Here is a 15883-nt window from a genome sequence, read left to right on the forward strand (position 1 = left end):
TAAAAGTTGTAGTAAATGGGGCAGTTGGGAAAATATGGTAGGAAAATGTATTTTAAAATAAAATATAATACTAATAAATGAGGATGCACTTCACTGTCGTTTAGGCTCGTATCCATCTGAACTCTGCTAAAGATCTGTTTACATTTATGAGCCTGATTAAATGTTTTCCATAGCAATAAGGAAACATTTGATGTGCTCTCAAGTCAGACAAGGTGATCAATTTTAACTATAAAACAAGCAAGCTACTCTAATTTGTTGTTTTTTTAAAAAAAAATGGTTATCACAGGCTTTAAAGTCAAAATGACTTACTGCTTGTTTTACTGTTGTAAATCAATGTGTTTTAAAGACCAGAGCTGGAAGCACATATATTTTATTTATTTAGTTCTGGCATTTATAGTTTATTGACAGAGGGGGAAAACCCTTGATGCCAGAGAAAGATGCACCATAATTAAAGGTAATTTAAGAGAAGGCCTCAAACTGCTGAGTTCCAAATTAAAAACAATGTTTTATTTGTTATTGATAAAGATGTGTTAGGAAGAAAAATCTACTTGGCTCATTTACAGAAGGCTGAAACTTGACATGTTAATTGCTTGACTATATACTACATTACCTGTAATCCACAGTCCCAGGTTCCCAAATCCCTTTACTGGCACTTTGATGTGCCAACAGTCAAAAATTAACAGGGAGGTGAAGGTTCAGCAAGGTTGTAATTATCTGTATTGTGTATTGTCCAGAGAGTAAGTGCAATAAATGTGAGAAGAAAGATAATGCTGGAAAGGATCGGGATCCTCTAAGACCTAGAAAAAGTAAAAGAAATGGAAGGGAAGGGAAAGGAGGAGGTGGGAAATGCTTAAGAGGAAGGAAGCAATCAAAGTCGGTACCAGATTTAAGAGGGCCCTGAACAGGATACTCTTCAGCCCCCTCACACAGCCCTGGTGAGCCTCCTGCAAGACAGACAGTATTGTATAGTGGTAGAGGAATGAACTGAGATAAAGAATATAATGTTTCTAATCCCCACTTAGCCCACTGCTGGCTTGGGGGCCAGCAAACCTGCACCCTTGTCACCTGTCTCTTAGCAGCCCTGCAACAGGGGCCTGAGAGGAGGCAGATGGCACAGGGGACGGAATAACTGGACCTACAGAAAAGAGAAAGCAGGAAGCCTAAGAGTGAAGGATTAGAAATTCACTGAATGTAGACAAAATAACACATTCCATTTTCAAGCATCTCTCTTTTGAAAGCAATTTTCCTCTTCAATCGGTTTTCAATGTCCCTGTTTAAATGTCATGATTTGCAGCAGCCCTTTGTAACATGAAAGCATATTTAAATAAAAGTGCTTGGGCTTCTGTGAAAGTAAAATGAGTTGGTCAATTTTCCATCCCTGTGACAACTTTTATTCATTCATTTAAGTGCACATTTCCCTCTAGCAAGATGCATCATGTATGCAAAGATTTGTGGCACAAACAATGTAAGGGTAAAATGCAAGACAAAAATCTTGGAGGCTGGGAGGAAACCAAGGATCATTTACTCCAACCTCCAAGGAAGACTCATTTATATGTAACACCAGAAAGTACTGTCACTTACATGAAAAAAATTCTTTGGACACAGAAGACCCTAAGAACAAAAGAAAAGTTCCTGTGGATAGTAGTTACAATGAGACGTCTGTGTTAGAAACAGTTTCTTGTCTTGTTGAACAAATATTGACCACATATTAAATTATTATTATCTTTCCCATATTCCCAGTATGGACAAGTAAAAATACAAGCAGCTTGGGAAGTCTTCTGTTTTGTATAAATAAAATATCAATAATCACAGGCAACTAATCACAATCATTCTTCATTGCAATATTTCACATTTTCTTGTTATTTGTAACAATGTCTTTTAGTGTTTGTTCAACAGATTCTGCCAAATGTTCCGCTGTGTGTTTTGACCATCAGTAACATCTGCACATAAAAGCCTAAATTACTAGAAGGTCTAAATCACTGGTGTTGATGGAACACTGGAGCTCCCTCAAGCACCATTGAAAGCTCTGTGAGCTTTTGGGTGAGGATTCAACCATAAATCTTTACAACATAGCTATGTGGCATATGGCCTACCTTTTCCCATTGGAAAGAAGCATTTAAATAGACAGGTAATGGTTCTGAGTGTACCTTGCTCCATGGTGATAATATTAACCCAAGGCAATGCAGGCACTGAAAGAAAAGAAAGGAACAAAATAATAAATTGTGCTTCTCTACTTTTGAAGCCATTTTAAACACAATTTGAGGTTAGGTTGCAGGTTGTATATACACACATTAAAAAATACTGACATGTTTGCCAACACTTATATTCTATGGCACATCATTTTTCAAATGAAGCTGGAGTTTTACCACTGCTTTAGCTAGTACTGTTTTGAAAAGTAATTCACACTTGCAACAACACTTTGTGAAATAATCATCTCAACACTGCCAGCTTAGTATATCTATTTCTAGTCTTACAAGCATTACTTTAAGGAAAAAGGTTTCTCAACCTCATGTTTTTGTATCAAAGTTATTTATAACATGGAGATTTTTGAATGTTTTAAAACCAAACTGCAGATTCAAAAACTATCCTATTAATACTCTTTCAGAATCTAATGACCATTCATTTCAGTTTAGAAACCAGAGTATTTTTATTTTTTACTTTCACCTTTATAAATGTAGCACAGCATTATATAAGCCAGTAACTGGGCAATAAAAAGTTGCATTGTTTTACAAGTAATATTTGATTATGACTGAAAAGAGCCTACAAAGATATGCAAAATGATTCTCGTACATACTCTCTCACACCCGTACCCTCCCAAAGTAGGTTTGGTCAATCAGCTAACTACAAATCCACCAAACACTTAACTCACTTACTCCACACTTTACCAGCTTCCACGCAAGAATATCATGGGGGACCGTGTCAAAAGCCTTACTGAAATCAAGTTACACTATGTCCATAGCATTCCCCTGGTGCACCAAGCTTGTAACTCCATCCAGAATAAGAAATGAAATTTGTCTGCCATGACTTGTTTTTGAGAAACCCATGCTGGGTCCTTATAATAACAGCATCCTTTTCTAAGTGCTCACAGACCAACTATTTAGCTATCTGTACTAGGACCTTTCATGGCACTGATGTCAAGCTTACGGGTCAGTAGTTACCTGGGTCTTTTCTTTTCCTCTTTTTGAAGATGGGGACTACATTTGTCTGCCTCCAGTCAGAGGCTCTGAGATTCAAAAGCTCCTTTAGTACCCTTTGGTGCAGCTCATCAGGCCCTGGAGATCTGAATTCATTTAAAGTAGTCAGGTGTTCCCCAAACACCTCTTTTCCTATATTGGGCTGCAGCTCCCTCATTGCATCGTTTATTCTGTTATCACCAGGTTGGGCACTGTTTTACTTTGGGGTGAATACAGAGGCAAAGTAGGTGTTGAGCAGTTTCACGTTCTCTCTTTATCTTAGCTGCCACTCTTGGTGGTTTGTTTAGCCAGACAAAGTTGATCTTAACTCCTGGCAAAGAAGAGAGAGAGTATAAAACTAATATTATTACAAGAGTTATATTAATAAACAAAAATAGTGTTTTAGTCTGTGTATATCTTGTTCTTTCCACTGTTAATCTATACCATGTTAAATCTACTTGCTTATTCATTCCCAATGTGGGTTTCTAAAGTATTATTATATTTTGAAATCTCACATATCCTACCTATTAACAGAACGCCAATAAATTAATTTGTGGTGAACTAAATTTGTCTGCTTGAGAGGCATTTTTCTAGATGAATAAAATTGATCAATATTCCCACCCATCAGTCAGTGGAGAACTAAAATGGTACACAGGGTATTCCTTAGCTCTTCTGGCTGTGGTCTCCATGACAACACCAAGGGCTTCAGGAAGAAGCCATGCATAGCTTAATGAAGCTATGTTGATAACTGTTACAATTTCTTTCCATACTAAATCTTTAAACATCTCTTCCCAGCAGTTTATAGCATCTGTTGCTGTAGTATTAAAATGCAGAGTACAGTCTAAAGGTGTTTGTAGGAATCTTAAAAGAGATTACATAGCATGAAGCAAGGCTAGGCAACTTCTCCTTTATGAAATGTTCCCTCATAAACATTTTTTGTACCCAAAAATCTTATATACCCTAATTCAGCTACGCACACTAGTGTTAGTTCTTGGAGTGGGAGGAAGCATAATGTTGGAGTACAGGCTTTGCAGGCATAAGGCCATAGAAGGGTAGGGATACAGCCAAAGAAATGAAGGGGGGGTCAAGTTATAGTGACAATAGCAAAAGATGCTACCATACTTCAAGGCAGGCAAGAGTCAAATTGAAAGAGCAACAACTGATGTTCAGATGAGCCAAAAGCAAGGCAGCAGTTGCAGGAGAAGCGGTGCATCGGATGCTTAGTCAGACGGGATGTTCTCATTGCTAAAACTGAGGAGCTACAATTTTATGGATCCTGAATTAGCAGAAATTGATTTCTTGGAGACAGCTGAGTGTTCAGTCAGGTGGCAAGGCACACTGTAGCATTAGTGGCACCCAAGGGCTCCAACTATAGGGGGCGGAAGGGGGTTCAGCCCACTCAATATTTCTAGGCAGGGAGCAGAGTCCCCCCCCCCATGAGGGGGCGCCATCCCTTGCCTCCAATGGGTGAGTGCTGGTCTGCCGGGTGGGAAGCGGAGAGGGCAGTTTTTACCCTTTGTGCCCCCTTGCCACGATCGCCAGAGCGCCTTCCAGGAAGGCACTGGCAATCCTCAAAGGGATGTCTGTGCGTCCTGGCAGTCCTGGCCAGACCGGGGAAGGGGCGTCACGCATGTGGCTTTCCAGGTGGGGAAGGGGCGTCATGCATGTGGCTTGCCAGGTTTCAGGCAGGGTAACTTTCCCAGCCCTACCCAGAGATGCTGGGTGTTGAGCCCGGGACTTTCTGCATGCAAATCAAATGCTTTACTACTCCAGTGTAGAAAGAACCCTTTTATTATAGAGATCATTATCAAACTAGATGTTCCACTCCCAATATTTGCTTTTTCCCATTTACAAAAATGGAAGTCGTAGGAATCCAAATCAGGACAGTAGCATGGGGGCTGAGGGGTTTAGCTCTTTTTCATGTGCCATTTTCTCACTGAGTTTACAAGCCCATACATTTATCCAACAGGGACAAATAGAAGATTTGGAGGGGTGTGATTTTTGTGGGAAAACAGAGCAGTGGAGAAAAGGGTTAGGTCCTTGTGCCATGATTAGATGAGGAAAGGACAGCCGCTTTTGTAAAACCAAAATATGTTGTTGAGATTTCCAGTCATGGAATTTGCACATCATGTCTAGTTTGAGCCTTAAGTTTATACCTGAAGTCTTAAAATAAATCAGAGAAAATAAACCTTATAATTATTATCTAGACCTAGCATGTTACTATATTTCAGTTATTAGCTCTGGTCAAGTATTCTTTGGCATATACTTTTTTGAGTTCATTGCCTTTTTAAAAACTGATGGCTAAGTTACTTCTGTTACACAATTTGGAGTTTGTGTGTTGAGACATTGTTTTCTTTAAGCGATGGCCTCCTTAATAAACAGTACCAGAAAACAATAAATTACCCTACCTTAGCTTCTGATTCTTGACTTATTGTAGTAAGGTCTTAATATATATAAAAATATCATTTTTATAATAATCTGCCTTGTCTCTATTTTTATATGTCTTTAGCTTTATTTCTTTTTGCCTTTCTGTTTTGGAGATTTCAGGGAACCTTTCCAAATCTGCATTCATACAGCCTGAGTCAACATTTTCACTCTTGATGCCTCAAGCAAGAGTGGATCATACTGCTCCACAAGGAAACAGAGATGGAAAGATTTGTGTCTGTCAGCAACTTCTTTCCTGTGACTGAATCTACCATGCCGTAAGGATCAGAAATATGTAACGATTTGGAGTCTGAATATGAAGAATCGTCGGGGAACATCATTGTAGAATAATCATTTTTGGCTACGAAAATATAACTTTTAAATGAAACGTGTGAGAGAGAGAGAGAGAGAGAGAGAAGAGAGAAAGCATTCCAATCTATTATAATCTAATCATTAAATCCCATCATTTTAAAAGCCCCATAATGAGCAATACAGTGGTACCTCAGGTTAAGAACTTAATTCGTTCTGGAGGTCCGTTCTTAACCTGAAACTGTTCTTAAACTGAGGTACCACTTTAGCTAATGGGGCCTCCCGATGCCACCGCGCCACCGCCGTGCAATTTCTGCTCCCATCCTGAAGCAAAGTTCTTAACCCGAGGTACTATTTCTGGGTTAGCGGAGTCTGTAACCTGAAGCGTCTGTAACCCGAGGTACCACTGTATATTGGCTGATATACCCACTGTGACCATACCTGAATTCAGATGTCTTGGCCACAGTTATCCATGCTCTGGGAACCTCTATGTGCTGCCACTAAGTGAAGTGAGTTGGATGGCTGACAGGGAGGCTGGCTAATGTGCCTAATGGTAAATAGGCTGGCCAAGGGACACAGCACCATTCACAAGGTGGCTGCTCCAAGGCTGAGGAGTTTTGTGTCAGCCACCGACAAGAGCAGGCAGCAAGACAAAATCTCCCAACGCAAACAGCTTCTGATATGCCCTTTTAGAGCCCTCACAAGTCTTTCTCTGGTTGCAAGCTAAATCTGTCTGTCACATGACTACACTCCCACATGCCTCTTCCTTAGTATTTTCTTTTTATGTGGCGACTGGAGAACTTGTAGGAAGTTCAAAATAAAGCAACTTGGGACACGTATACCAAAAAACACACACCTCCCAAGGCAATTCTGAAGCCTCAGGCCTAGCCCACTTCACCTTGAGCTGCTTTGGATTGGAGGCACCTCATAATCAGAGGCAGCCCAATATCTCAGAAGAGGTATTTTCACAGGTATACTTACCTAATATTTTCCCTTATTTGTGGTGTTTTTGTAGCCCACTGGTATATATTACTTTAATGATTCTGCACTTGCTCAATAAGGCAGCTGAAGCCCATAAACAGCCAGTTACCTCAGTGCGATTAGGATGGTGTCCTGCTTTCTCCTCTCAGCAATTCTCTAAGCCCTTTTAAAAAGATATTAGGCGTGAGGCTTCCCTTAAAGTTTCAAAATGAGTCACGAATTTCCTTGTCTGTTTATACTGTTTTATATTATAAAAGACTGTAAGTTAGTTTCTGAGTTGCTGTCCCTGTCAGCCATTTTGAGAAGAACGCTGTGGAGCTGAGGTGAAATAAGAAGACCCTTTTCCCTCTTGGGCCGATGAAAGATCAAACTTCACGGAGAGGTTTCTTCAGGGAGAGCCTGAAGAAAACAGACTTCTGAGAGGTTGGTGTTGCATTTTACTGTTTTGTGATTTTTTTAAATTTATTTTTTGTAAATTGTATCAAAATTGTCAGCTCTATAAGCTCCCTAATCACATTTTATGTGTGATTAATATGGAATACCGTTCCTCTTGGATACTTAAAAATCATATGCTGTTTGTCTCTGTATAAGTCCTTTATTCTGAGTCCCTCCCGAGTCCCAGAATCAAGAACTCTGAATGTTTATGTTAGAAATAGTAAAAATCTTACACAAGAGTTACATCTGCCCCTCTGTACAGTTCTGGGTTTCTCTCACAGGCTTAAGGCTTCATCTATTCAGGCAGTAAACTTTTCTGGACATTTGAACTGTGCCCATGCAGAATGCAGAGGAAGTAGTGCTAGAGGACACACTTCCAAAAAGATTTCTTAGCAACCGCTTACCCTAAATTCCATGAAGTAGCTCCAAAAGTAGACAGTGCATTAAATGTGTGACTGTACCTAATATGCCTAGTTTTTTTAATATTAAAAACAGCCACAGGAAGGCCTGGTCAGGAAGATTTGGAGTTTTAACTATTGGTGCTGATAGCAGCTTCTCTCGCAGAACAAATACCTTTGGGGGATTTTTATTTTTTTGTCAAGATTGGTGATGGTGGTAGGTTTAAAAACCCCACTCCTTGCATGCTGAGGGGCCCCTCCTCCTCCAAAGTTGTTCTTTTATTTTAAATAACTAGACACATTAAATGCAATTGGATATTTAATATGCTTTCTAGTTTGGCCCAGTGTTGAAGCAATGTCTTAAAGAAACTGGAATCAACCCACAGTAAAAGACTCTGTGTTCTTAAAACTTTCTGTTCCCTCTACAAACAAACCATTGGGAGATGGAGACAAATCCACAAGAGAACAAGTGTTCTCATGAATTTCTTACTGCATCCCCATGGCAGCAAGCATTCAGTGACTTTGAGACAGGAGTCAAGTCTATCCAGCAGCATCTCACACCATCTGCTATGATACTGCTGGTTCTGCTTCATTTACGTTGTCTCCTCTGCCTTCCATCTGAGTCCTGATTTTTTCTATTTGACTCTTTCTGCTTGAGTTCATGTTTTAGAAACTGTAACGGTTCCTAGGATCACTTTTTCTGTTTCCTCACACACTTGTTATGGCTTTAATTAAAATTTGATTTTAGAATTTAGCCTCTCACAAACACACAGATTCCCTAACCATGACAGCTTCTTTTCTTTGCCATCTCCTTTTGTTATGGTCAGCAAAGAGTGATTCCATTTCTCAGAACAAGAAAAGCATCAGCAATGGGAGAAAGATGAAAGTTGCAAAATAGCCCACAAACTAATGAAGATGTGATGATAGATGCTTATAGCAAGTGCAAATCACATGAAATAATAGCAATTCTCTGATGGAGAAAATAATAATTTCATAAAACTATCATTTTGCTTATCCCATTTTCTTTTGAGCCTATGGCCTAGCTAAATTGAAAAGGCCTGTATCTGCCTACCTTTTACGGCACAGAAACTAAGTGTTTTCAGGTACAGTGCTTTATGTAGTGAATGTCCATTCTGGAACAATGAAAAGATAAAACTGTTAGACTCTATGGTGGCCATTCTATGCATGAAAAGAGCATCGGCTAAGCATGGCAATTGTGATTAATTTTGAATTGTTTTGTAGCTTGATAAAAGAGGATATTGGGAGACATTTAGTGAATAGGAAAATTAGTCAAAGTTCTAAAAGAAAGACACTGAAAAATTATTATATGTAATCACATGATATTATGATGAGGGCTGATCTGGAGAGTTAAATGACTTTGATTGGTTTAGGATTGTATTATTTGGTTGCAACTGTTAAGATTGCTGTGATTCTTGTGAAATCAAATCACATATGTAATCTGGAAGTGTTGAAGGAACATTGCTTTGGGTGTGGTTCTTTGCAGTCTTATTATTGAGACTATATTTCAATAAAGGCCTATCTTTCCCCTTTGAGCCTGTGTTCTTTTCTTTTGGATTTCTGGGAGGGATACGTCCAGTCTAGGAACCCCTTTTAAGTTTCTTCAGCATCTCATTACATTATAGCAGACGTCGCCAGTGATCCCTGACTTACATGATGTTGGACTACAACTCATATCAGCCCCAACTGGCATGGTCAACACTCATGGACAATGGGAGTTGTAATCTAAGAACACCTGGAAGTCACTACATTGGTTCGCACTGCGTTACAGCTAGTCCTTGGACTGGATGCCATGAACCTGAGAGGAGCTGTTGGAGACAGGCATGGTCAGACTATCATATTCCAGTTTAATGAGGAATATTTAGTTACCAGTTTTGGAACAAGCCAGGATCTTAAACCAGCTTCAACTGTGGTTTAAGATCCTGGTTTGTTCCAAAGCTGGCACCCATATTTTCCCAGTTTGTATGATACGGGAAACTTCCTGGATTATTGACGCATTCTATAAAGTGAGAAGGGGAAAAGGCTTTGTATGCAGGTGAAATGCTTGCTTGTGCATTGGTTTATTAAACTAAGATAGAGTAGCTGGAAAGCAGCCATAGTCTAGCATCCAAAGAGCTATTTTAGAGTAGCTCATGTTCAGTGGAATTTGATGAGCAGACACTCCCATGCTATATTACAAACTGCTTTTTGGAACTCCTCTAGATTTGCATGCTGCTGTTAAGGAAACAAAAGTCCAAAGTACTCTTGGGAATTTGTATGTACTTAATCTGCTTTGGATCTTGAACATAGACTGTAATCCAAAACATAGGCATAAATTTTACTGCATATGAAAAAAAAGATGCTTCAAAGCAGACTGATAATCTATCTTGATTATGATGATGTCAAGAGTTCTAATTCTCCTTCAAGATCCAGCTTTAGGGTCTTTATTATGTGCATCATTATTTATTTCTAATGACCCTCAAATGGAACAGAGAATCTTATTAATTGTCAAGATAATCTATATAAGATTTCCTTTTGTTGCTTCTGTTATATTGGCTAATCATTAAGCCATTTGTGGGAGCATTAAAAAGGGAACATAAACATTATTCTTATTTCTCCTCTTAAGTGCCACATTTACATGTTTTTGGGTTTTCACTTTGTTTCTGCTAAACTGGCGACTACCGTAATGTATGTTAAGCCCATGGTTCACCTATACTTGATAGAAATCATTAGCTTTCAATTAGATATGCACATAATTATATGTTACAACTTATGGACCTGTACGTTCGCATGCATTTATGGTATAATTAGCACTTCTGGCAAATCTGTAGAAAGAGAGAGCATTTGACGCTCTGGCACAGAAAGGGTCTCTCTCCCTTAATGAGGCTTGCTGTTCTGTTTTCCCTTAGGGAAAGATTCTTTAAGAAATACCAGCTTATTTTATCCATTCTTTTGGTGGTTTCTAATGTTTCCAGTTAGGGGTACTGAACAACCAATGTGCTAGGTATCGCAAAGTAAAAAATAAATAAATACACAGTTGTCAAAATTACACAGTTGTCTACATAGAACTGGAGTAGAGGACACAGACTGACAGCCATTTAGGGTCTCCTGTCAACCAGGAGTCAACCAGAAGTGTTAAGTTGTGGGTAAACATATCAGACGACACAGCGATTCTTCAAACAGCTCTTTATTTGTAAGCTGGAACAGAACTGAACAGCAAACAGCTTAGCCGGCCTGCTTTTATTGGCAGCCAGCTGTCAACATTGTAGCAACAGCAACCCAGTGTTTCCCGCCTAAAGTAACTAACGTGGACCTGAGTGAAAACTACAGTGGTACCTCGGGTTACATATGCTTCAGGTCACATACACTTCAGGTTACAGACTCCACTAACCCAGAAATAGTACCTCGGGTTAAGAACTTTGCTTCAGGATGAGAACAGAAATTGTGCAGTGGCGGTGCGGTGGCAGCAGGAGGCCCCATTAGCTAAAGTGGTGCTTCAGGTTAAGAACAGTTTCAGGTTAAGAACAGACCTCCTGGCCAGGGTGAGAACTTCAATACATAACAAGAAGGTTATGGAGAAACAGTAATTAGGTAGATTAACTTAGTGGGACTTCAAGAGGACCTGGAATCTGGTAAAGAGTATTAGAGAGCACAGGATAGCATGATAGAAGGCCAGAAACAGGAGGGAGGGAGAGACACAGGAGATTAGCTATCACGGACCAAAGGCACCAGGAAACGTTGAAGCAGAATGAGGGAAGATATATTTGTACTTACTTTTGTAATTACCACCAAGTTGTTTCCTCAGAAATGGCTCCCATGCTGCAGTGATCATGTATAGATTTTTAAAAATTATTTATTGGGACTCCAGATCATGTGTGAGAGCAGTTCTAAGGGAACCTGGTGCTTGTGTCAGCAGTACTCACAATGCTGACAACTTGCAGAATTCTTTAGTGGCTTTAGCTACAAAATCCATTAAAAAAAATCTAGTTAGATGCACTCTCCAGTACTTCTTAAACTCCCTCATGGAACTACCATTCCTAGCACCCTTAACAAATTACTGTTTCCTAGATCGAGTCCCGGGGGGAGGGGACCGACCATGTGCTTTCAATATACAGTGTGTAAGTGGCCACAATAAACTTGTTTTTGTAGCTAGTGATGCAATAACTCCTCCCCCAAAATTAGCAAAATTCCTTTTTTACAAGTTCAATTTTCAAATAATTCTAAATTAAAACAGCAGAATAAATGTCAGCATTCAAACTTGGGGGGGGGGCTGTCTTCTTTACTTCCATTTCTATAGAACTCCAATCACAAAACTGTCAGAGATAGCTTATTAGGTACTTTAAATAGACAGTTGATGAATAGCCCACACCCCACAGCGTAATTACAGGCTATATTAAGAAGACAAGGAATTTAAATTGGTATAGCTAAGTCTTTATTTTGTATGTCTGTCCTGCCTTCTCAGCCTTGCTTCCTCTATTTTTGTATGGAAAGAAGAGGCAAACCGTGGCCTAGATTCAACTAACACAGCATACTAGTGGAAACCAGCACCAGATCTCCAGCTAGAACAGAAGGGCTCCCCCCGCCCAGCTCCCCAAATGTGCTCTGGAGGGTTAGGAGACAAGCAGAAATGCTTGTGCTGGCGGAACACTAAGAAGAGTGTGACGTTGAATTCCTCCCTATGTTTAAAATCAGAAATCTTTGATCGTCCCTTTATCTTATAAAAACAGCTTGTTTTATCCTCCCCAAGTTCAACCAAAGATACAGCCACACTTGGGGACACTGGAGACTGGATATTCTGTTTTGGCACCTCCAGTCCGGTAATCCACACAGTGGTCACTGTTAGACACAGGGTCAGGCACTTGGCATTATGGACATCTTCTGAGATAGAAATATGCATGCACAAAATGCTTCTGTGCGCACACACAACAGACTGCTGCTTTAATCACTGCAGTCATCTCCATAGTTCAGGCATTAGAAAGGTGGAATTAAATTAAACTGATAGTGAAGTGGCTGGTAGGAAGCCTGCATATAGAACCATAGGTGACAGGTCTTCTAAAAATCCATTGAAATCCATTTATTTCAAAATGGCAATAAGGCACATGCTTAAAATGTGATAACTGTTCCTTTGCTCTTCCTTTTTTAATGAAAGCTGTCATTTGAAGAATTCTGGATTCTTCACTCTAACACTAAATTCCCATGTTGCATGGTGTGGTCCTCAAATTACAGGCTAAACATAGCCCTGACTACTATGTATATAAAGTCCTAAGCACTGTATAGAAGACAGAAGTGGCATAAGGTAACTCCTCATTAATATTCTAAGCTTTGGTTAAGATACTCAGGTACAGAGTACATCAACTATTAAAAGCACATCATGTGTCTTTAACATCACTTTTCTCTACTTTTACAAGATGACCAGGAAAGGTTCCAGTTTCAGCAGTAAACTGAAGGCAGGCTTTATGTTGTGGTTGTAGTTACATTTGTAGAGAAAAGAAGTCTGAGCTAAATCTCAGACTTGCTGCTTGTGGCCTCCATCGTCTGTAAAGGATAAGCCATGTGCTGACTAACTTCACTTCTGGATCTCCACTGTTCCTGGCCCTTAACCAGAGCATGGCTCATGCTAGCGAACTGTGAACAGAATGTGAGTAAAACTCTTATTGTTATTTTCAAGAAGACTGTGTTGTGTTATTCGTATTTTAAGGGGGAAATATAGGGGAAATTTACCAGGAAGGCTCTAGTCTGGACAAGTCAGACTGGATTGCTTAATTAAAAGACTCTAGCGAGTCATCAACTTGCTTCCAATAAGTTGCAAAGGGAATGTGCTCTGCTGTTTGCTCACTAGTGTGAGAGAGGAGGGATAATAGCAAAACAATATATCCTCTCCAACCTTCCTAATCATTCCCACAGCAGTGAGATATTAACTCAGAAACACAGCTTCTTAAGTAGGAGCTAAGGTGAGAGTGTACAAAAGCAGGCATGATAGCAGGTTCATGAGACAAGACCAAGGTCAAACAGTCCAAGGGTAGGCAGGATTCCAAGAACAAAGTCTTAACAGATGCACTGGGTCAGTCAGGATAAATAAAAAAAACAACAACTTGTAAAGTTCCAGCAACTGGAAGCTTTTGTAGCCTGATCACCTAGGTCCATCCAGGCCCACCTACAACTGGTCAGCCCAGCCTTCTAGGTTCTCTTCCAGGTCTCTTACTCCCAAGGGGTCCTCAGTCCCTCTGAGTCCTCAGCTACAGCTAAACCTGGCCTCCTGAGGCTGGAGGTATCTGGGATAGTGCTGGAGAGCAGGTGTTCCATAAAGTTTTCAGACTTCATGACCTCAGGGATTTCATCTGATGAAGAGTCTTAGGCTTAGGGCTGAATCAGGCATCACACTCTGACATAGAACCAGCACTTGCACTTTGTTCACCTTTTCTAGACATTTTCTGGAACTAACAATAATATAGTACTGCATTATATAATCCTGGCAAGGTGCACATCTGTATTACAGTCAAAAGTATAGCTCCTCTTCCTTCATAACATGTAGAAGTATGAATTATGACTTCCTTAGCAATATCTTTTATAACTGTTCAGTGATTTTTCAGTTTGGCACCAGCGCTAACATTCTCTGAAACAAACATCTGAATAATAAACATCCACAAAAACATGATGTAGTCTGTCATATTTTTAAAAATCTGATTGAAACAGGTGCAGTCAAATATTGTCAACACTTCCCACTATCCTGTTCCTAAGACAACTTCAGTACCCTCTACATTTGGTAGATGTAAGTAAAGTTCTAAAAGAAAAGGTGTTCTCTACATCCAATTGAAGTCAGTGGCGAAATTCCCATTGATTTGAATAGAGCTGGATTACACCCAATGCTACTTTAGAACAGTTTAAATTAAATTAGCTATATTTTTAGCATTTACAAACAATGATGTGTGTGTGTTTTAAAAGCCACACATATAAAAAGGCAAACTAAAATGTAAATTATGTGAGAAGACTCATTTCAAATACACTTAAACAGAAGTATTAAAATCAGTGAGGTTTAGAGCCAATTCTTCCAACCACTTTCGGGTTGTTTTCAAATCCATGGTAATATTTTCATTTCACTGGGAATTGAAATGACACCACCATTAATCAAGCTCCTGATTATACTCACTACTGAAAACAATGGCTATGATCCAGCCCTTTTGTACATGAAAAGTGAAGGGAGGGTGGGAAGAAGGAACAGGCTGGGATGGGTTATTTCTAGTTATCTATATTGTCCCTGTGACAGTGCCTTACAATATACCACACCTCAGACACATTCTGCGATTCACACCAATGTGCAGAGCTAATCCTAGTCCTGGTGTGAATCACCAGCAAGGGGGAGAAACTGGCTTGTTCTGTGTGCCCACCTACAGAAGGAGGACAGGAGTTACAGAGCATCAGGCATTGTTAACTGCAAGCTGGTCTATTTATCACAGGGATCAACAATCATGTAGTGAGTTTCCTGCACACCCTTGGCTGTATATTTAGTATAGCTTACTCACATGAGCTAGGATCTTCATGTTTCCCATTCCAAATCCACAGCAGAGTTGTTTACCAATTGGAGTGAGAAAGTTCACTGCATGAATAACCACAATTCACACAGTAAATTGTACAGTTTGAGTTGCTAATCTTGGTAGTGGATGGTAACTCTAGAATGGCTCTGAACTTTCCCCTTTACAGTGGTACCTCGGGTTACATACGCTTCAGGTTACAGACTCTGCTAACCCAGAAATAGTGCTTAAGGTTAAGAACTTTGCTTCAGGATGAGAACAGAAATCGTGCTCCGGCGGTGCGGCAGCAGCAGGAGGCCTCATTACCTAATGTGGTGCTTCAGGTTAAGAACAGTTTCAGGTTAAGTATGGACCTCTGGAACGAATTAAGTACTTAACGCGAGGTACTCTCCTTTATTTGCCCTTCTCTTGCTGGGTTCAGGTGAGGATTCTGCATACTCTGAATGACTGAATTGACCTCCACACATTCAGCAGAACTGCTATAAAGAGCCCATGCACAAACAACTTGCACTGCTCAGTGGTCAGGGACAGACACAGCTGATGAGATCCTGATACTTTCTGCACACATTTAGGGTCTGTGGAATCATAGTATGAACAGAACTTTCCTGTCATCTGCTTGTCTCTGTATCATGCTCTC

General features: G+C 39.9%; 1 protein-coding gene and 1 long non-coding RNA gene across 5 annotated transcripts in view; one reads left to right on the plus strand and one right to left on the minus strand.

Moving 5' to 3' along the window:
• LOC309340387 (uncharacterized protein) overlaps window positions 1-7005 on the minus strand; it is a 26161-nt gene extending 19156 nt beyond the window's left edge. The window contains exons 1-3 of the mRNA XM_081859158.1: window positions 6888-7005; window positions 3159-3504; window positions 2148-2189 (exon numbers count right to left, since the gene is read on the minus strand). Of these exons, the coding sequence (XP_081715284.1) occupies window positions 2148-2189; window positions 3159-3351 (235 nt within the window). The 5' untranslated portion in view covers window positions 3352-3504; window positions 6888-7005. The remainder of the gene's footprint in view (window positions 1-2147; window positions 2190-3158; window positions 3505-6887) is intronic.
• LOC309340393 overlaps window positions 6343-15883 on the plus strand; it is a 22837-nt gene continuing 13296 nt past the window's right edge. Inside the window, exons 1-3 of one of the 4 annotated variants that reach the window (XR_014155960.1) lie at window positions 6343-6415; window positions 7181-7310; window positions 13126-13355. This is a non-coding gene — a long non-coding RNA (uncharacterized lncRNA). Of the gene's footprint in view, window positions 6878-7180; window positions 7311-13125; window positions 13356-15883 lie in introns of those variants that run through there. The other 3 variants (XR_014155961.1, XR_014155963.1, XR_014155962.1) reach the window with 3 other exon arrangements.

The sequence above is a fragment of the Podarcis erhardii genome (genome assembly GCF_964252035.2).
Source record: "Podarcis erhardii genome assembly, chromosome: 4".
NCBI lineage: Eukaryota > Metazoa > Chordata > Lepidosauria > Squamata > Lacertidae > Podarcis > Podarcis erhardii.